We start from the raw sequence: 22,476 nt of genomic DNA, 5'->3' as shown, positions 1-22,476 counted from the left end.
AAGAAAACTCTCCCATTTAGCACTGCAACAAAAAGAATAAAATATCTAGGAATAAACCTACCTAAGAAGACAAAAGAGCTGTATGCAGAAAACTATAAGACACTGATGAAAGAAATTAAAGATGATACCAACCGATGGAGAGATATACCATGTTCTTGAATTGGAAGAAGCAACATTGTGAAAATGACTCTACTATCCAAAGCAATCTACAGACTTAGTGCAATCCCTATCAAACTACCACTGGCATTTTTCACAGAACTAGAACAAAAAATTTCGCATTTTGTATGGAAACACAAAAGACCCCGAATAGTCAAAGCAATCTTGAGAAAGAAAAACGGAGCTGGAGGAATCAGGCTACCTGACTTCAGACTATACTACAAAGCTACAGTAATCAAGACAGTATGGTACTGACACAAAAACAGAAAAATAGATCAATGGAACAGGATAGAAAGCCCAGAGATAAACCCATGCACATATGGTCACCTTATCGTTCATAAAGGAGGCAGGAAGTGGAGAAAGGACAGCCTCTTCAATAAGTGGTGCTGGGAAAACTGGACAGGTACATGTAAAAGTATGAGATTAGATCATTCCCTAACACCATACACAAAAATAAGCTCAAAATGGATTAAAGACCTAAATGTAAGGCCAGAAACTATCAAACTCTTAGAGGAAAACATAGGCAGAACACTCTATGACATAAATCACAGCAAGATCCTTTTTGACCCACCTCCTAGAGGAATGGAAATAAAACCAAAAATAAACAAATGGGACCTAATAAAACTTAAAAGGTTTTGCACAGCAAAGGAAACCATAAAAAAGACCAAAAGACTACCCTCAGAATGGGAGAAAATATTTGCAAATGAAGCAACTGACAAAGGATTAATCTCCAAAATTTGTAAGCAGCTCATGCAGCTCAATAACAAAAAAACAAACAACCCAATCCAAAAATGGGCAGAAGACCTAAATAGACATTTCTCCAAAGTATATATACAGACTTCCAACAAACACATGAAAGAATGCTCAACATCATTAATCATTAGAGAAATGCAAATCAAAACTACAGTGAGATATCATCTTACACCAGTCAGAATGCCCATCATCAAAAAATCTAGAAACAATAAATGCTGGAGAGGGTGTGGAGAAAAGGGAACACTCTTGCACTGCTGATGGGAATGTCAATTGGTACAGCCACTATGGAGAATAGTATGGAGGTTCCTTTAAAAACTACAAGTAGAACTACCATATGACCCAGCAATCCCACTACTGGGTCTATACCTTGAGAAAACCATAATTCAAAAAGAGTCATATACCGAAATGTTCATTGCAGCTCTATTTACAATAGCCTGGAGATGGAAACAACTTAAGTGTCCATCATCGGATGAATGGATAAAGAAGATGTGGCACATATATACAATGGAATATTACTCAGCCATAAAAAGAAACGAAATTGAGCTATTTGTAATGAGGTGGATGGACCCAGAGTCTGTCATACAGAGTGAAGTAAGTCAGAAAGAGAAAGACAAATACCGTATCCTAACATATATATATGGAATTTAAGAAAAAAACAATGTCATGAAGAACCTAGGGGTAGGACAGGAATAAAGACACAGACGTACTAGAGAATGGACTTGAGGATATGGGGAGGGGGAATGGTAAGCTATGACAAAGCGAGAGAGTTGCATGGACATATATACACTATCAAACATAAAATAGATAGCTAGTGGGAAGCAGCCGCGTAGCACAGGGATATCAGCTTGGTGCTTTGTGACCACCTATAGTGGAGGGATAGGGAAGGTGGGAGGGAGGGAGAGGCAAGAGGGAAGAGATATGGGAACATATGTATATGTATAACTGATTCACTTTGTTATAAAGCAGAAACTAACACACCATTGTAAAGCAATTACACTCCAGTAAAGATGTAAAAGAAAAAAAAAAAAAAGATTTGTCCTAAACTAAAATAATGGAAAATGTTTTGGATTTCGTTTGTTCAAATTTAAATTACTGCTTGATTTTTTTTTTTTTTTTCAGTATAGAAGATACAAGGCTTACTGACTGATACTTAAATGAGCCTAGATCTCAGGAACTTAACTAAATGTGATACTGTAAAGTAAGCAACTATTTATATGAGGGTATAAATTGAATTTAGAAAGTCTAAAAAGGAAGATACTGCTGGTCAGTTTCCCTTACAAAAACTAGAACAACCTTAATAGTAATAACATATATTATTTCAAGTTGTTAACAATATGGGCTTATACACCCATGACAAAAGTCACCATGGGGTAAAATCTGGTAATTAACAAACAATATTAAACAGGCCTAGATGGTAATTTCAGGTGGAGGAGACAAAGCAATACCAACCTCTGGTCAAATAGAATAAATTATAGTAACAGGAAATGGCATTCACTTTGTCAGGCCATTCCATTTTACCTTAATTTAGGGAAATGCGTCAAGGAATTTTAAGTGATGAGCTAACTGAGATCTTAATTATTAGAAAGATAGCTTTGCTAATAGTACAGTTCTCTCTCCTGTAGTTAATATGTTGGATTGATTGTTGGTACCATACTGTACTGACTTTAAGTAACAAGGATATGGTAGCTCTAAGACCTGACCATCAATCAGAGTGGTGTTGCCAAGGAATACCTGAATCCGTCCTTAAAAATACTACATTGCACCTTGTTAACATGTCCAGTACCACCAGGAAAATAATTTTGTTGTTGTCCTTGGCTTGTCCCCTATATCGCCATGACCTCCATATCTCTCGCTCGCTCGCTCTCTCTCTCTCTCTCCCCTTGTGTGTGTGTGTGTGTGTGTAACCTTGTTTTCTAGATCCTGTGATTCTTTCTTTTTCTTTTTGGCTGCCATGGTACTCCCAGATCAATGAACTTCCTATAAGGTAGCCTATTTCCATCTCAACAGGCTTTGCTCCTTCAATAACAGCTTTAAGGATGAAGATTCGGTCTACAGAGTCAGATCAACCTCGATCAGAATCATAGCCTTGCTACTCATATTGTGTAAGCTTTTGAACCTATTGGAGCCTCAATTTCTAACCTGTAAGTAACAATGCTTACCTCACAGAATTGTTGAGAGAATTAAGGGTCCACACAATTATAAACTAGATAGTGTAATGCCTGGAACAGAGAAACTCAATGAATGTCACTGTCCTTTAGATCTTGTCCATTCCTAGATTTGCCAAACATCATTCTTGGTCTAACTGAAAAATCCCTGTTAGATCTTACCTAGCTGTTAATTCAACTGCCCAAACCACCAAGCATCAGAATGAAACTTGTTAGTGATGGTAAATTCAGACTCATAGAATATATGTACAGTTCTACCAGGACAATTCTAAGATTAGTATGGATGTACTCAGCAGTTTTTTTTTTTAATACCTTTCTACTTTTAAGTAAAATTAAAAAAGCATTTTGCTCAAATACAGTTCAGTGGATAATAGGCATAATTTTATTTTACTCATGTTCACATAGAATAGTAGTGTACTGGGTTAGCCAAAAAGTTCCTTAGGTTTTTAAATAAAAATAAAAGACATTTTTCATTTTCACCAAGAATGTTATTGAAGAACGTATTCACCATTTTGTTCCACTACCTTCTGCCATTTTTCTTCATAATTCCATCTTCCCAAAACTTTTTAAATGAGTTTATTTATTTGTTTATTTATTTATTTATTTATTTATTTGTGGTACGTGGGCCTCTCACTGTTGTGGCCTCTCCCGTTGCGGAGCACAGGCTCTGGACGCGCAGGCTCAGCAGCCATGGCTCATGGGCCCAGCTGCTCCGCAGCATGTGGGATCCTCCCGGACCAGGGCACGAACCCGTGTCCCCTGCATCGGCAAGCGGACTCTCAACCACTGTGCTAGCAGGGAACCCCCCCCTCCCAAAACTTTATCTTTTTGAGCAAAGAACTGTTCCAGGTGCCTTTTACAGTCTTCCAGGGAGTTGGATTTTTTTCCCTTAAGAGAATTTTGTAAAGACTGAAATAAATGGAAATCTGAAGGGTCAATGTCTGGTGAATACGGCAGATGAATCAGAACTTCCCAGCCAAGCTGTAACAGTTTTTGCCTGGTCATCAAAGAAACATGTGGTCTTGCGTTATCCTGCTGAAAGATTATGCATTTTCTGTTGACTAATTCCGAACACTTTCCGTCAAGTGCTGCTTTCAGTTGGTCTAATTGGGAGCGGTACTTGTTGGAATTAATCGTTTGGTTTTCTGGAAGGAGCTCATAATAAGGGCTCCCTTCCAATCCCACCATATATCACCTTTGAATGAAGACCAGCGTTTGGTGTGGTTGGTGGTGGTTCATTTCACTTGCCCCACAATCTCTTCCATTCCACATTATTGTACAGTATCCACTTTTCATCATCTGTCACAATTTGCTTTAAGAATGGAAGTTTTCGTTAGTTTCAGTAGAGAATCGCATGCTGAAATACGGTCTAGAAGGTTGTTTTTTGCTAACTTATGTGGAACACAAACATCAAAGCGATTAACATAACCAAGCTGGTGCAAATGATTTTTAACGCTTGATTTGGGTATTTTGAGTATGTCGGCTATCTCCTGCGTGGTATAACATTGACTGTTCTCAACTAATGTCTCAATTTGATTGCTATCGTCTTCAACTGGTCTACCTGACCACGGAGCATTGTCCACGAGCAATCTCCAGCACAAAACTTCACAAACCACTTTTGACACGTTTGATCAGTCACAGCACCATACACTGCACTAATCTTTTTTTTGCATTTCAGTTGTGTTTTTACCTTTCTTGAAATAATAAAGCATAATATGCTGAAAATGGTTTTTTCCTTCCATCTTCAATATTAAATGGCTACACAAAAATTCACCAATTTTGATAAGTTTTTTTTTAATGCATGGTAATTTGACAGCTGTCACAATACAATCTAACAAAATTGTTTCAAATGAAGTGAAAGACAACTAAGGGCTACTAGAGCCATCTTACAGAAGAAAATGAACAAACTTTTTTGGCCAACCCAAGTTTCCATAGGGCTACAAGGCAAAAGGGACAATGCTCTGGAAAACTGATAGGCTGTTAGGAGGCTTCAGAATACACATTCAAATAGTGAAGAAGCCAACATACAACATCTGCCCCTCCAAATTAAAAGTTAAGAGATCTTGTCAGTTCTCCAGAGATCACCAACTTACAAATGACTAAACTCAGGAGATAAAGAAAATATTAACATAATTTATTGCATAAATATTACCATAATTTATGACAATTCATTATTACCTTCTAGTGAAGAATACAACTGACAAAAGAGCTAGACCTGCAAGTCCTTGAAGCTGGGAACTTCTTTCTGCTATATGAAAACTTATTATGATCTGAAAGCTATTGTTGAACTTGGGGTAGTACAGAATTAACTATTCTGTAAGATTCCAGTGTTAAATGGCAACAGGTTAAGAAAGCCTCTTGCACCCATCTTCATCACAGGGAAATATCAGCTTCCAGGATCTGACTGGCCAAATTTATTGGCTTGGACTCCCTCTTCCCATAATACCACTTAGATTAGCATTAAACATATTTGCATCTCCAACTTTCCCTTGTCTATGAATTCATGTGAACCAACTCCTCCTTTCTGAATGCCATGAACTTTCTTCAGATATGTTAACATCTCTGATTAGTTTACAGCCTATGCTATCTACCTGGAAGCCATCCAGCTTTTCAAGACACATTTGCTCAATACTATTATTATCCATTACATATTGACTTAGAGTTTAATTCTCAACGGCTTATTTTCATGTTCTTAGGGGAGAACCTCAGGAACCCTCATTTATAGACTACAGTTTGATGATGTCTCTACATTAACAATATGGGGATTTATTACTATTAACTAGAAGCTTTGTTCACTGTATTTCAGAAGGCATCCTTAGTAAGACATAGGAACAGCAGAAATTTGCTTTACATTTTATTACCTCTGCACAACAACCTCAATCTCCAAACATGAGAAGATATTTGACCTCTACTATTAGTCATTGGTCTTTAAAAGATTTTTGTTTTCTTTTATGACATTCTTCACTCCATGAATGCCAATTTGTGCAAATGAAGGTATAAGACTTAGAACAAAAAGGTTCCAACAAGATGAGTCACACTCTAAGTTAACAGGTCATATCAAAACATGGGGAAAGGCTGTATGTGAATAATTACCATGAGACAAAGAAGTTTGTGGGAAAAAAAGTCAAAGTCAACTCAATATTAAATTGTTGACTTAAATTGGACATTAAATTTCTCATATAAAGACCCTTCTGACAGATTGGAAGAAATGTTGGAAAATACATTTGTTTCAGTAGAAATGTTTGTGCAGGTCTAGAATTGCAGATTAGTAACAGAATAGCTTACACATTTAGATAGAAGAAAGACTAATGTTCTTTTAGAAAGTAAGCTTCCCAAATGTAGGGGCCATGACAAATAATTTGGTGGAGGGGGTGCATAAAATGAGAAAAACATGCTTAAGCTTTGTTTCGTAGGTACAGGCTATTCAGTTCCTGGGCCAGTGTTGTGCATAGAGACAAGTGCTAATCTAAGCTTTTAAAATTAATTTAGATTTAAAAGAAATTATCCTATACTTTCCTAGAATGTGACCCTCTTTGTGTTATTTAATATATGTTACCTATTTAAATGATGGAGAATGTGTTTCCAAGGTAGTGAGGAATGAAGAGGAGGTATAAAGCTGTCTTACACATAGTACTGTGTCTGATTTAGTACCATAAATTTTAGTTTCTCTGGAGAAGGTTGAATCCAAGTGACTGTACAAGAAACAGGACACAACACACAATTGCTGACCTCTAGGATCTTGCCTTTTATGCAGTATTCAAAAGAATATGCATTAAATATAGTTCCTTTTACTTTTCACAAAAGGCATAGTTGGGCCTGCACCAAAATGGAACCATTGCTTCAGTATATTAATATTGTTAGTAGTCTAAAAGATCACATTGTATCTGTAAAAAAGAAAATCAGTATTAAAGTTATCCTCTTCACTACTCTGTGTAAAGACTGCAATGATTTTTCTTTTAGAATCCCAAATCTAGAGAAAGACTAAAGTCTATAATGAGTAGCAAACAAAACTGATTTATTATGTATGGATAGTGTTAGGTGTGGGCGTGTGATGGGAATTCTACAGTCTTAAAAAGAAATTAAATTCAGAGTGTTTTTGAGAAATTGATTTCTTGTTATGAGGAGAAATGCTTTATCAATACTCACCTGCCACCATCCATTCTCATGTCCAAGGGGCCATCCTTCCGAAGGGAAAAACCTCTTTCAGGGGCATCAAGTTGCATGGAGGAACACCCAAGATCCAAAAGAACCCCATCTAAAGTCCCTGGTTGCACTCCAGCTTTCATTAGTAAGGCTTCTGCCTGGCTGAACTGGCCCAGGATGGCTCGGATCTGTTTACTGGGGATAAACCCAGGAGATGGAAAAAACACTTATGTCATATTAAAGTCTTTCTTAAGGTCTAGGATCAATGAAAGGGAGCACATTTTATTATTAGCCTATTTAACCAATATATGTTTACTATGTGCCAACCACATGCTTTGTACTATATAAGGACATACAGATATGGAAACTCTATATCTTTGGTTTCAACATCAGAGGTGGTTTGACATAATTTTTTTTTTTTTTTTTTTTTGCGGTACGCGGGCCTCTCACTGTTGTGGCCTCTCCCGTTGCGGAGCATAGGCTCCGGACGCGCAGGCTCAGCGGCCATGGCTCACGGGCCCAGCCGCTCCGCGGCATGTGGGATCTTCCCGGACCGGGGCACGAACCCGCCTCCCCTGCATCGGCAGGCGGACTCCAACCACTGCGCCACCAGGTAAGCCCGGTTTGACATAATTTTATTCTTGCTAATAAACACAATTTATTTTATACTTTGTGAAGGTATATAAGTTTATGAATTAGAAAAACTTCCTGGTCAGACCCGTCCTTTTATTTATTTTTTTCTAAAAAAAAAATTCATATATCTCTGGGCTGGGAAAAGAAACATATGCCACTCTATCAAAAGAATAAACACCTGTGCACTGTTGATGGGAGTGTAAACTGGTATAGCCACTATGGAAAACAGTATAGAAGTTCTTCAAAAAATTAAAAATAGAACTACCATATCATCTAGCAATTCCACTTCTGGGAATATAACCAAAAGAAATAAAAACACTATGTTGAAGCAATATCAGCACACTCATGTTCATAAGAGCATTATTTACAACAGTCAAGACATGAAAACAACCTAAGTGTCTGTCAATGGATGAATGGATAAAGAACTTAAGATGTGTATATATATATTATTCAGCCATAAAAAAGAAGAAAATCTTGCCATTTGTGACAACATGGATGGACCCTGAGAGCATTATGCTAAGTCAGACAGAGAAAGACAAATACTGTATGATCTCATTTATATGTGAAATCTTGAGATTGAAAGAGAGAGAAAGAGAGAGGGAGAGGGAGAGAGAGGGAGAGAGAGAGAGAGAGAGCAAGAGAGAGAGAGAGAGAGAGAAAACCATGCTCGTAAAAAAAGAGATGAGATTTGTGGTTACCAGAGGTGGGGGATGAGGTTAAGGGGAATTGAATGAAGGTGGTCAAAAGGTACAAACTTCCAGACAAATAATTACTAGGGGTGTAATGTACAACACGATGATTATAGTTAACACTACTGTGTGGTATTTATGAAAGTTGTTAAGAGAATAAATCCTAAGAGCTCTCATCACAAGGAAAATAATCCCTTTCTCTTTTGTGTTTATATGAGATGATGGCTGTTAACTAAACATTGTTGTAATCATTTCATAATATATGTAAGTCAAATCATTATGCTGGACACAAACTTGTACAGTGTTATATGTCAATTATTATCTCAATAAAACTGGAAAAAAATTTAACTTTTAACTAGTAAACCAATTTAAATATTTTTTTTCTTTCTGTTTTATTACTTATTATATGTCAAACATCTTCAAGCCAACCATTTTAGCTTTCTCCATATTCTTCACATAATTCAGGATAGGGGTGCTGTGCAGCGGCACACTTGAAGAATGAAACTATGCCTAAAATAAACGCCTTCTTACAGAAGCAATGTTTTAGCTCTCAGCAGGGCTTCCGAAGTGAATGGAGCATTCAGAATTAACAGACAGGCAAGGAGTTGGGATCACCTTACAGCTATATTAATTCTCCTTCCTACACAAAGTGAGATGCTGCCTTCAGGGTTCTTCAGAAGCCCTAGGGCAACTGGCATGCATTTTGGAAGGGGAATGAGAAGAGAAAAATTGGGCAACACTCTAAGACCTCATTCCCTCCATCTACAGGTGTATGGAGTGAGGGTGGATTTCAACAGTGTTGGGGAATTCATATCTATGATATTTACTTATATGTTATGTTGTTTAAGAATTTCACAGCTCATTGGTAATTTTTTCTCAAATTCCAATGGTGAAAGTGATTTTCAGATTCACTCACCAAATATTCACTAAATATCTGCTATGTGTCAGGCATTATGCTATTCTAAGGTATAAACAGATTAATAAATCATGGCTTTCTGAGCTTTGAGCTCAGAGAAAGGTATATAAATAAACTGTTTGCAAAACAATCTCATGGGTGCTAATAGTAGAGAGACAGACAAATTGCTATGTCTGTATTTGGAAAATATAAAATGAATATTAATACTAGCATTGAAAACAGAAATAGTAGAATCTTGGGATTGGAAGGCAACTCACAAATCATTTGTTCCAATTATTTAATTGACGCTTGAATCTTTTCCCTTTCCACCATCACTGCTGGGGGGCAGGGTGGGGAGGAGACTCATTGTTTTAATCATATCTCATTCACCCCATTGGTGAGGAAGGGATTCCCATTCTAAAATTATGGAAATGGTCAAGTGAACACACAGCACCTGACACTGGACAGATGAGATTGACAGGAGTTTATTAATCACATCCACTCACAGCCCAGGGGAGGAGGACACCAAATGCCATGCATGGCTACATGGGTGCTGCACTCAGGAACAGAGTGGACCGACAGGCTGTGAGAAGCAGATTTTATGGTATCAGTAGGGTAGGGTGCCGCATGCCCAAGAAAGGATGTGTTGGCTTGTTTGAATAATTCCACGGGCTGGCAGGGAACTGAAACCTGCTACTCAGGGATAAGCAGGTATTATGCCTGATCCTTTAGATAAGGAGTGTTGTTTGGCTAGGAACCTTCTCTGTGGAAGCACAGTGGGGAAGAAAAGTGTGGTTAGGCCATTTAAGATTCTTCCAGCTTTCCCTAAATGTCAAGAACACATAATACTGGGCTTAAATTTTAGGCCTTACCTCACAGTCATTTAGCCCGTGTTTGAACATTCCCAGTAAATAAAAACTCACTATTGGTTTTTGGTTTTTAAAATTTTTTTTTAGTCAGTTGTTTTTTTAGTGAAGTTGCTGGCTGTTTCCTCACTATTTCTATAACTTTTGTTCCAGGTATCAGTCCGTGGAAAACAATTAAAAACCCATGGCAGCCTGTTACATATCTATTGTTAGTTATTGTAAGCGATACTTGTTGGCTACCTCTTAGTTGCCAGTCTCTTTTTTCCAATAGGACGTCAAAATTTCAGCCTTGTATCTTGGGAGAGAATGATCATATCCATGATTGTTTATGTCAACTTGGCTTGGCAAAAGTACCCAGTTATTCAATCAAACAATGATCTAGGTATTGCTGTGAAGGTTTTTTTAGATGTGGTTACCATTACAGTCAGTTCCCTGTAAGTAAAGGATATTACCTTCCATAATGTGGGTGTGTGTCATCTGATCAGATGAAAGGCCTTAAGAGCAAAAACTGAGGTTCCCCAGAGGAAAAGGAAATTCAATCTCAAGACTATAGTATCATCTCCTATCATAGTTTCCAGTCTGCTGGCCTGCCTTACCATTTCAGACTTGCCAGTCCCCACAATGTGAGCCAATTCCTTGAGATAAATCTCTCTCTCTCTCTCTCCATATATATATATATATATATATATATATATATATATGATGCGTATGTGTGTATATGTATGTATATGTCCTACTGGTTCTGTTTCTCCTGAGAATTCCATCCTAATGGATATAATATCTCTGCTCAAGAGGTAGACTTCTGATTAGCTAAGCTAATTTGCACACATGACCACCATGGCCCCTATAGTTTGTTCTAAGATTGGCATGTGTCACACCTCTGGCCAATAAGATACAAGAGATATTTCCTAGGGACTTGGGGAAAGAAAATTGTTTTCTTCCATTGAGCCATGGGAAGAAAAATATTTTTCAGACTCTCACTTGATATGAAAAAGCACATAGCTCTGATCATTGTCAGCAGATATCTTGGCCCAAAGAAGGGAGAGGGTAGCAGCCAACTTGGCCAAAACTCTACAAAGCATAGAGAAAGATTAACCATGCCATTAGATTGAACCTCACCTAAAATCCAACTTGTCTCTGAACTTTTGAGTTATATGAGCTCATAAATTACCTTTGTTATTTAAAACCAGTTTGAGTTGTTTTTTTTTTTTACTTGCAATGGAAAACATAACTATTATAGCTATCATGCTTCTCAGGTGTTCATTTCTCTAAATCATACAACTCTTGTTTGTTTCTTCTGCTATTCTCTATGCAAAAAGTCTTTTACCATGCAAGATGCTCTTTTCTGAATGTGTCCCAGTTTGCCTATGTCCCTAGATCTAAACTCCATAATGATCAGCACAGAATAAAGTAAATTCTTTCCTCTTTTGTTCTAGTTATTATATTAATACAGCTCAAGATCAAAATAGTTTTAGAATTTGTTTCACACTGTTGACTTATACTATCTAATACCATTGTACACCACTGCTAAGCCTGTTTCCTCCACACTGTACTTGTGCAGTTTTGTTTTGTTAATTATTGTAGATCTAGTACAATCTCTAACCTACATATTTTCTACAACCCTTTAGGATCCAGGTATTATCTTGAACCATAGAAATCTTCTTTACACTTCAGCAAAAGCCTCAAACAAATCACTATTGCCCAGTCTTAATTCCTTAGCATTAGAGCTATATCCTGCTTAAAGCTAATAATATAATTGTAAAATAAAAATAATATCTTACAGGAGATGTTTGCATTCTTGGACACCCTCAAACATAACTGTTTAACACTAATATTCAGTTAGTTTTAGGCATGGCAAAGAGTAAGTAACAAAAATATAATCCTCACCATAATCATATACAAGTATGAGAATATCATATGGGGAAAAAAAAGTAACCATGAGACAACACCACAAAGTAAATCATGTGTTTAAGGCAGAGTCTTCTGATGCTATATCAGTTATAGAAATAGATTATTATATCAGTTTCTAGAATTAGATTATTCTCATAGTAAACAAAAAAACATCTACAAGTATACCAACAAACTGTTGAAAACTTAGCCTTAACTTCAGACCCTGGGGCATTATTTCACATATGCAATTATACTGAGGCTAATTTTCCTGGGTAGGAAGATTCCACGCCCACTTTTTTCTTTCTTCTTCTCTTTCTTCTTTCCTTCCTCTCTCCCTTCCTTCCTCAGGTCCTCTCTCTTCCTTCCCTCCCTCCCTACTTCCTTCCTTTCTTCCTCTTTTATTCAAATTTTAAGTTCTTAGTATTTTTGCATATGTATTTTACAAGTGTTATAAAGCAAGTAACAGAAAAGTGTGAAATCGCCAGAAAGGATCATGATGGTCACAAAAACAGAGCCAAACCAGGACATTTAGCCATAACTACAAATACAGAATTTATCATTGTCATCATCATTTGTCGTTACCCTAGGATCCCCAGGATGTAAGTAAAATGTTGCTTGTGACTCAAAGCACATGTTACATGAGAAGATTCTACAACCCAACGCCAAGAAAAATAAGGCACTTAGCAATAGAGTGCCAGTAATACCCTAGTTCCTGGAAGCCATTTTTTGAGGCTTTGACCATGATAAGTATTGTTAATCTTGACTCTGGCAAGTCATCTGCACTTGGAGTACAAGTTTTGGGTTTGTTTTATTATAAAGGATCCTAGTACATACTGAGGCTAGTGATGTAAGAGTAGCTACTACGTGATTTAGGATTAAACATGGAACTTCACCATTCCTGTAACTGCATACAGTCTAATGATAGCAGTTAAGGATAGATTACTCAACAAATTATAAAAGTAGATCTAGATTCTTTCTAAAAAGAACAAATCATTTAGCTGTGAAGGAATTGAGGTCTTAGACAGGGAGATGGAAACAGATTCAGGCATGAAAGAATAAGTTAAGAGATATAATTTATTAGAACTGGCTCAGTCACTAAAACTGAGGCATCAAGTCAGTATCAGCCGCGAAGGCAACCTCATGTAAAGCCACCTAAGCTACAGACTAGGCCATCGTCAGTCCATTATCAGGAACCCTGTGGCGAAATCTGAGGGTACACTGAGCTAGCAGATGGATATGCAGAGAACTCTGATCATATGGACCAGAGTGACAAGCAGAACAATGTAAAGAAGAGAAGAAAACTAACATTTCTTAAGAAGATGCCAGGAATGTATTCAGATACTTAAAGTTCGTTTCAGGGTTCACTTTGTCATTTACTTTAATCATTCATTTTGTGTGTGCATTTGAGGGCATACCTAGGTGATAACATTCCCTAAGAAGATATGAAGAGCAAAATCCAAATTGTTTTTGCGGGGGTGAAGGTCTGATTACAGTGGATCCAAGCCTTTCTCACGTTAGTATCAGCATTAATCCATGAAATCCCAGCGTGCTACCTGTTTTCTAGTCATTAAATTTTATTGGTCTGTAGGCACAGAGCAGGGACCTTGGCTGTTTTTATCACTTCATTAGGCACCCCCCAAGCAAGGAATTCAGAGGGAGCCAAAGCAGTGGATGAAGGCATGGCTCATATTTGAGCAATGGTAAGAGCAAACATTTATAGAATGCTTCCTATGTACTAGACCCTGTGCTAAGTGCTTTATACTTATTAAATCATTTCATCCATATGATAACCCTATGAGCTAGGTGACATTATAACCCACATTTTGCAGATGAAGAAACAAGTACAAAGAATGAAGTCACTTACTCAAGCCATATAGCTAGTAAGTGCTGGAATTAGAATGCAAACTCAGTCCTTTCTGGCTCCAGAGTCATGTTCTTAACCACTACACTGTAATACCTAGGTTTCTATTTATTTAGTGCCATTTCAGACCTCTAACTCTTCATCATTATAACCTTGTCATGATCCATAAATCTGCCTAGTTTTTCTGATTTTTTTATTAAAATGCTTTAATTGTTTTCAATGTTTGCCATCTCTTCATAGCTATAGGTCTGCAGATTCGGCACTCAACAAATATTTGCTGAATAAGGATTATCTACCAGGTACTGGAATACAGGAATATAAAAATGAACAACAGCACACAATATAGAAAGGTATATACACAAACGTATATAAATCACTGAGGAGATGGTTTATTTCTTCTTTAAACAGCAGTGGTAGAGCAGAAAGGGGAAACTGCATCATAAGGCTTATGTTTAAAAATTGGTTCTGATACTTATTAACCCTATGGTATTGGACAAGTTATTTAATATCTCTCAGTTTCAGTTCCCTGTGTCTCATGGTATTTAAGTTTTTCCCCTTTGAGGCAGCCTGGTATGGTAGAAGTATCTCAGTAAGTTCTGGAATCAGAGTGAATCAGATTATTAACTTTTTAATTATTTATCCCTTTACGACACAGATTCTTTATTTGTACCATGTGGGCAACAGAGCAATTCCAAACTCACAAAGCTTTGGTGAAGAGTATGTTAATCAATGTACATGAGGACAGCTACTAAGATGCCTAGGCAAAGGAAGGCCCTCAATAAATGTTACCTCTCCCTCTGTTCCAACCTGCTTTTCTTCCCTTAGAGATTCTTCTTATGATTTGGTCACTGTGCTGCCAACTGAAAGTTGGGAGCAGTAGCAAGGATTTGCTCCAGGCACACCAAATGCAGGGCCATACTGACTATAAAGAATTCTTCTCCACTCTCTTTTATGTGCTGCTACTGGGCTGTATTTCTCCTTCCATTTCACCATGCTCTTGTTATAGTTTGAGAACTGTTCACTTTTTGATATGTTAATGTTTACCATACTACATAAAGGTCCAAGATGTTGATTTTCATATTAATTGTGATCACTTTTTAAACATTATTAAAAGATACACTTGCTCAAATAATATGTTCATACACTGTAGAGATGGAACGAAAAGATGTTTTTGTTCTGCATAATCTGCTCAAAATCTTTGATAGCATTATCTTTACTGACCATTGTCTTTCCCTTCAGGAAATACTTTCTAAAAATTGATTTAGTCATTTATTCACAACTCATATATTGACTTGAATAAAGCACATTTTAGAAATGATGAAATGTAATTATATTTCTATCTTTCAGTTACCCTTTCAAAATGTATTCAATGGTGTAATATTCCTCTGTTCTGGAATAACAGTTTCGGAGGCTATGTTATAATGTCTTTGAAATTCCATTGTCCAGTAAGAGGTTAAAGTACTAATTTATATTAGACTTTCATAAGACAATTACGCATGTTGTATTCTCCAGGGTAATCTTAAAAAGTATAGTAAAATAAAGTATAACATATGAGCAAACAGAGAGAGAAGATAGAATGATGATAACAAAAAAGGTGGCAATAAAGAAGAAAAAAAGGAACAAAGAACAGGTTGATACATAAAAAACTAACAGGAAGATAGTACATAGATCCAAACCCAAATACACCAGTAATTATATATTTTTTTATTTTTACTTTTTTTGTTTTTGTTTTTGTTTTTTGCGGTACCCAGGCCTCTCACTGTTGTGCCCTCTCCCGTTGCGGAGCACAGGCTCCGGACGCGCAGGCTCAGCGGCCATGGCTCACGGGCCCAGCCACTCCATGGCACGTGGGATCTTCCCAGACCGGGGCACGAACCCATGTCCCCTGCATCGGCAGGCGGACTCTCAGCCACTGCGCCACCAGGGAAGCCCCATCAGTAATTATATTAAATACTCTGACTGAATACTCTAATTTAAAAAAGATTTTCAAAATCCAATGATATGTTGCTTATAAAAGACAAATTAACTATTAGGACACAGAGAACTCAAAAATAAGAAGATGGAAAAAATGTTAATGCAAACACTACACTAAAGAAAGGTGGTATCAGATACAGCAGGTTGAAACAGTACTAGAAATAAAAAGAGGCATTTTATCATGATAAATGGGTCAAATCTACCAAATGGCATGCAAATTACAAATCTTTATATTCCTAATAATAAAGCTTCAAAATATGAAGCAAAAACTGACAGAACTAAAAGCAGATGGATAAATATATAACCATAATGGTAGATTTTAAAATATCACTCTTAGTAAATCTTGACTAAGCAGAATAACATATAGGAAATTTGAAACACACAATTATCAAGTTTGATTTAACTGACACAAAAAACTCCATACTCCAAAACTACACGAGTGTATATATTTTTAAAGACACACTGAATTTGTAAAACATAGACTATCTGCTGGGGTTATCAGACTAGTTTCATCAAATTTCAAAGGGCTGATATCATACAGAGTATATTTTCTAAGCACAGTGGAATTTAAGTAGAAATCAATAATAGGAAAAGTCCTATTAGAAAGTCCACAAATGTTTGGAAATTAAGTAATAGGCTTCTAAATAATCCAGAAAATAAAGAAAATTAATAAATATTTTAAACTAAACAATACTTAAAGAGTACAACATAGCTTACCACCTAGTGAAAATGCAACACATCAAAACTTGTGGAATACTTCTAAAACCATTATTGAGAAAAGTGTACATAAAAGAATGCTGAAAATCAATGATCTATGCATTCTTGTTTCATAAATTAAACGATAACAGCAACAATCTATGGAATAGGATAAAAAATGATTTGCAAATGATGTGACCAACAAGAGGTTAATATCCAAAATATACAAATAGCTTATAAAACTCAATATCACACAAACAAAGAATCCAATCAAAAAATGGGCAGAAGATCTAAACAGACATATTTCCAAAGAAGACATACAGATGGCTAACAGGCACATGAAATTCAACATGTTCAACATCACTAATTAAGAGAATTGCAAATCAAAACTACAATGAGGTACACCTCACACTGGTCAGAATGGCCATCATCAAAAAATCTACAAAGAATAAAGGCTGGAGAGGGTGTGGAGAAAAGGAAACCCATGTACACTGTTGGTGGGAATGTAACTTGGTGCAGCCTATATATATATATATATACACACACACACACACACACACACACACACACACACACATACATACAATAGAATGTTAGCCATAAAATAATGGAATATTACCATTTGCAGCAACATGGATGGACCTAGAGGGTATTATGCTTAGTGAAATACATCGGACAGAGAAAGACAAATACTATATAACATCATTTATATGTGGAATCTAAAAAAATAATAAAATGAATCTATATACAAAACAGAAACAGACTTACAGACATGGAAAACAAACCTATGGTTACCAAAGAGGAGAGGGAGGAGGGGAGGGAGAAATTAGGAGTATGAGATTAACAGATACAAAGTAATATACATAAACAATAAGGATTTACTCTATAGTATAGCAAAATTATACCCAATATCTTGTAATAACCTACAATGGACTATAATCTGCAAAAAACAGAAGCAAAAACAAAAACCCAAATCACTCTACTGTACACCTGAAACTAACAAAATATTGTAAATCAACTCTACTCCAATAATAATAATAATGAAAAAGACAATACCAAATTAAAATCCTAAAAAGAGGCAGAAAATTATAAATACAAGAGCAAAAAAAGAGAAAGAAATAGAACAGAAATAATTAAAGAAAAAACAAAAATTTGTTCTTTGAAAATACTAAGAAAATTCATTAATCCCTTATAAGGGTAATCAAGAATAGAGAATGAACAAATTATTAACATAAGGGGTAAAAAAAAGAACATGTCACTACAAATCTTACAGGCATTAAAAACACAATAGGACATTATCAAGAACTTTACGATAATAAATTTGAAATTTAGATCAATGAAAAAATTCCCAGAAAAATCATAACTTACTAAAACTGTCCTATGAAGAAATGTAAAATATAAATAGTCTTAAAAGCATTAAGAAACTAAATCTGCAATTATAACGTTCCACAGAGAAGACAACAAGCCTAAACAGCTTCACCATGAATTCTTCCAAACAGTTAAAACAGCATCAATTTGATATAAACCCCTCCAGAGAATAGAAAAAGAGCCATTCACAAAGCCAGCATAACCCTGCTATGAAATTAAACAAGTACATTACAAAAAAGCAAAACTAAAGGCCAATCTTTCTCATGGGCAAAATAACAAAAGTTAACAGAATATGAGCATATCAAATCCAGCCACATATATAAGGGATGATATCACTAGGTTGATATCCACTTGGCAAGGTCTGTGAAGCAGTTGAACATGCAATAACACTGAAGCTAAGGAGAGAGGTCAGGGCTGGAGAGACAACTTTTGTAATTGTCTTAAAAGAGTAGGGATTTAGAAAATGTTTATTAAATGAATATACAACAGGATTTTAAAACGGAAAAATTCTTCTGGTCTCAGTTTCAGGCCAATATAATCAGGAAATAGATAACCACTGCTAAAAGAAATACCAAATAAAAATGCAATTTTCCCAAATACATGGCCTAGAGAAGGTTTCATTACACTTGGGCCCCTCATAGAGATGTTTATTTAATTTTATATTATAAAAGACATTAGAAAATGAACAAGAATTCTAATAAGAAAATTTTCTTGGCAAGAACTGCTTCCTTGCTTAATTTTCTTGGCATCTCACTTTACTCATTTTAATGATATTCAAACACTTAATCCTTGATTCCATGTAATTCTCACATAAAAATATCTATATCCTCTGTGCTTAAATCACCCAGCCCACTCCCATACCCCACATTCTCTCTCTCTCTCTCATTAAAGACTACACTGTTCCAATGATTGGTGATAATTTCTTCTTCTAGACTGCAGTAGAGCTTACTTATGATTCATTTGGCACTCAGTACATGCTACTTTGTAATGTTGTTTATCTTTTTATCACACTGCCTCTGCAACAAGAACTTAAACCTATTACGGGTCATATAGACCATGTTATACAGCTTTTGGTATGTGCAGTACCTAAAAGATTCTAAGTGTTCAATGAAAGTTTTTTTGATGATGAAAGCGGTGACGATTTTAAAGGCATTAACATTTTTTAAAGGCATCGAAGATGAGAACTCAGTAATAAAAAGCTCAATGTTTTTTCCATCATACTTTGCTAAGAAATACATGTAAGATACACAGTAAACTAATACAGACTTGGAGGGACAAACAGTTATGCAGTGTGTAGCCTGTAAATTTAAGTCAATACACTCATTAGAAGGGCTTAAGTTTCAGGCATTTATTTTTCACATTTGTAAGAGTCATGAGGTGTTTTATGGAACCACCTTATAACCATAGTCAATCAACCTAAAGTAGTGTATTTTAAGTTTTTGTTCATGATATTTTGCCACCTACATTATCACGGAAGAAATTTGTTCATGGTAACTTGCGACCTACATTATCATGGAAGAACTTAAATATACTCAAAGGAAAAAATGCTAGCATGTTCTATTAACAAAGGAAATAAAATTCACAATTCATACATACTAACCAAAGCCAGGGAATTCAGTTAAGGTTAAATTTAACTCATTCAATAAGGAAGGAAACTTTGAAGTGCTTTAATTTAAAGGCTGGTATTACAATACTATTTAAATAAAATTCCTTTTTGGAGTCTCCTTCTTTTCCCTTCTGGAGAACTTTAAAAAGTCCCAGAAAAAATGCATTTTATTTCATATGTACAGAGGTTTTACATATCTACAGAGATACGTAAGAGTGTTGGTTTTCTCTGCATAATAATTATCAGATAGTATTTGAGAAATGATGTTTAAGCGGCTCCTTCTATGATTTCTAATATTTCTGACTCCTTATGCTAGATAAACCCACTCCCTTCATATTATCCTCTTATCCAATTTTCTATAAAGCTTCGTGTGATAATTGGAATAAAAAGTGTCCATCTTTTGGGGGCATCATTTTCCAAAACTTACATGTTCTTAAGTAGTTCTGATGAATTCAGCCTCTAAAAAATCACCATGCATATACACTGCCAAAATATCCCATTGATTCTATCAGTTATTCAGGAAGATCTCTCATGACTTAAACATTAATAGTTTCGAATGCCTGGCATTGATGACGCCGGGTGCTTGGATGACTGCCTGAACTCAGGTCTGAAGGGACCAGATGATTTAATCTAATGGTCTCTAATTAAGGGTGAATATCATGATCATCTGGAGAATGCTTACAAATTATGGAAGTTTTATTACCATCCTAAAAAATCAACATCAAGACAAACATGCTATATTTGGGGGATTTTTCTGAAGAGTTCTTATTCTCATAGCTCTCTTTAAGGAGCAATGGTTAGATATGGCCAAAAAGAAAATAGGTTTAGGTATGTCTATCAAGACCAAGAGGAATGGCAAATTCTTGAGGCTGATGATAGCTTTTATACGCTAAGTACACACAACAACCATAAAGCAAAAGAGTAAGAAAAATTAAATGCTTACTGTTATGGTAAAGGATAACAATTGCTACATAAGGCAAGGGATGGCAGCTGCTAGGAACACTGAGGCTTGGGAATATTAGTTGTGTGTCGCCCCCTTCCAAAGAGAAGAGAGAAATTCTACTTACTGGTGATGAGCAATGAGGTCACTGTCACAAGTATGTCCTGTGAGGTCACTAAGCTGTCCTTATGCATCAACAGGTCCTAACTCTAGTGTGTAAGTCTGAAATTACCAGTTCCTACCCTAGTATCTTTTGATGGGTGGACTTAAAATAGCACTGTAAATTTAAATTCAGTTTAAATAAAGAAATAAAAGTCACTAAATACAACCAAGAATTTTAAAATGAAGGAAAAATCCATAATGGAAGTCAGTAGTGATTTTCAAATGAAGAGAGCAGTCATTAGCTAAAAATTCAGTCTGATGTTTGAATTTTTAAATTAATGCACATTTTCATCTACTCTATGATATATCTATATTCACTTTAATATAAAATAATGTTTAATTATAAAACAATGTTTAATTTAACAATTCAAATTGTTGCTCTAGGAAGACATACCATGTTTTTCCTGTAATCTTGAATACTCACTGACAACACTTCTGACAACATATTAAAATGATGCATATTAAAACGAAGCATCCAGAGAAGGAAAAGACAGCCTGCAAACCTTTGTCATATTGGTGGTTCTCATTAGTTTCAAAACTCAGTGTGGTTATTACATAATGTAACAAGATTATGGCAAATAGCTAATGGTTTTTAGTTTAAGGAAAAGAAAATATGGCCTTTCTGACCTCTTAAAAAAATCATTAAAACTAAAAATTGATAGTGAGATTTTAGTGAATTTTCATTGCTTTTTTAAGTTCAGAGGGAGTAAGAAAAATGCATTCCCTCTGTAAATGCAAATTAATTAGCTGAATATGTGTCAGGAGCAAATTTTTTAGCCATACTATTTTCCAATGACCTCTCTCTGAAAAGGTTTTTCTGTACTTTTCGGTTGCTTAGTTTTATTTCTGTGACTACTGTATATCATTTCTCATTTTAAAAGAATATTCAAGTGTACATTAGCAGGAGACAATTTCCCAAACAAAGCATGAATTTAGTTAATGTACGTCTTGAGTGGCATTATTTTGCAAAAGGGTGACTGCGTGATTAGGTTCAAACCTGGAATTGATGATTTGTATATGACATATAAGTTAAATTATTCTAAAATCTGGAGGCTGTGGCTCTAGATGCATAAAAATAATAACAGTTGTTGGCCATAATAGATTTAATCAATTTTATAATTTCTCTTATTTCAAACACAACATTACATTGCAGAAAGTAGAGCCTGCTGATAACACTGCAAACATAAAAATTACTTTAAGACCACACTACTTTTTATTTTAGGAAATTCCATAGGGATGTTTGACATAATTCTGAGTATATGTGGAATCCAGTTAGAAAATCAAATCAAAGAATAAATCATCTATATATTAAGTTTAAATTTTGAAATGTTAATATTCTTTATGCACAGATAGGATGCTTTTGAGATTTTTAAGGAAATCAGTCTGCTACAGACACTTTCTGAATACTTCTATGTGTCAAATACTACATTAGATACTAAGGTCCCTATTGTAAGAGTTCATAACAGTGCACAACTTTATGATTCACAGAATATTTTAACTTAATCACATTTTGACCTTCATCACAATTCTATAAATTATATAATGTAAACACTTTTCTCCTTACTTTATGATGATTGAAACTTGAGATTAGAGAATATTTTTCTTACACATCTTTCTATAAAATAATCTAGCACAGTAATAGGGGGCAGAATGGGTACTTGATAAATATTTGATAACCA

General features: G+C 35.6%; 1 protein-coding gene across 4 annotated transcripts in view; it reads right to left on the bottom strand.

Annotated features, from left to right (window-relative positions):
* Positions 1–22,476, bottom strand: part of METTL15 (methyltransferase like 15) — a 204,809-nt gene that overhangs the window by 53,509 nt on the left and 128,824 nt on the right. For 3 of the 4 annotated variants that reach the window (XM_032641711.1, XM_032641710.1, XM_032641712.1), the window contains one exon: positions 7,221–7,412. The exons of the other annotated variant lie outside the window; for it this stretch is intronic. In XM_032641711.1, the coding sequence (XP_032497602.1) occupies positions 7,221–7,412 (192 nt within the window). The remainder of the gene's footprint in view (positions 1–7,220; positions 7,413–22,476) is intronic. 4 annotated transcript variants of the gene reach the window in all.

This window comes from Phocoena sinus, chromosome 8, assembly GCF_008692025.1.
Source record: "Phocoena sinus isolate mPhoSin1 chromosome 8, mPhoSin1.pri, whole genome shotgun sequence".
NCBI lineage: Eukaryota > Metazoa > Chordata > Mammalia > Artiodactyla > Phocoenidae > Phocoena > Phocoena sinus.
Note: the sequence above shows the minus strand (reverse complement) of the source record. Positions and strands in the feature narration are given on the sequence as shown.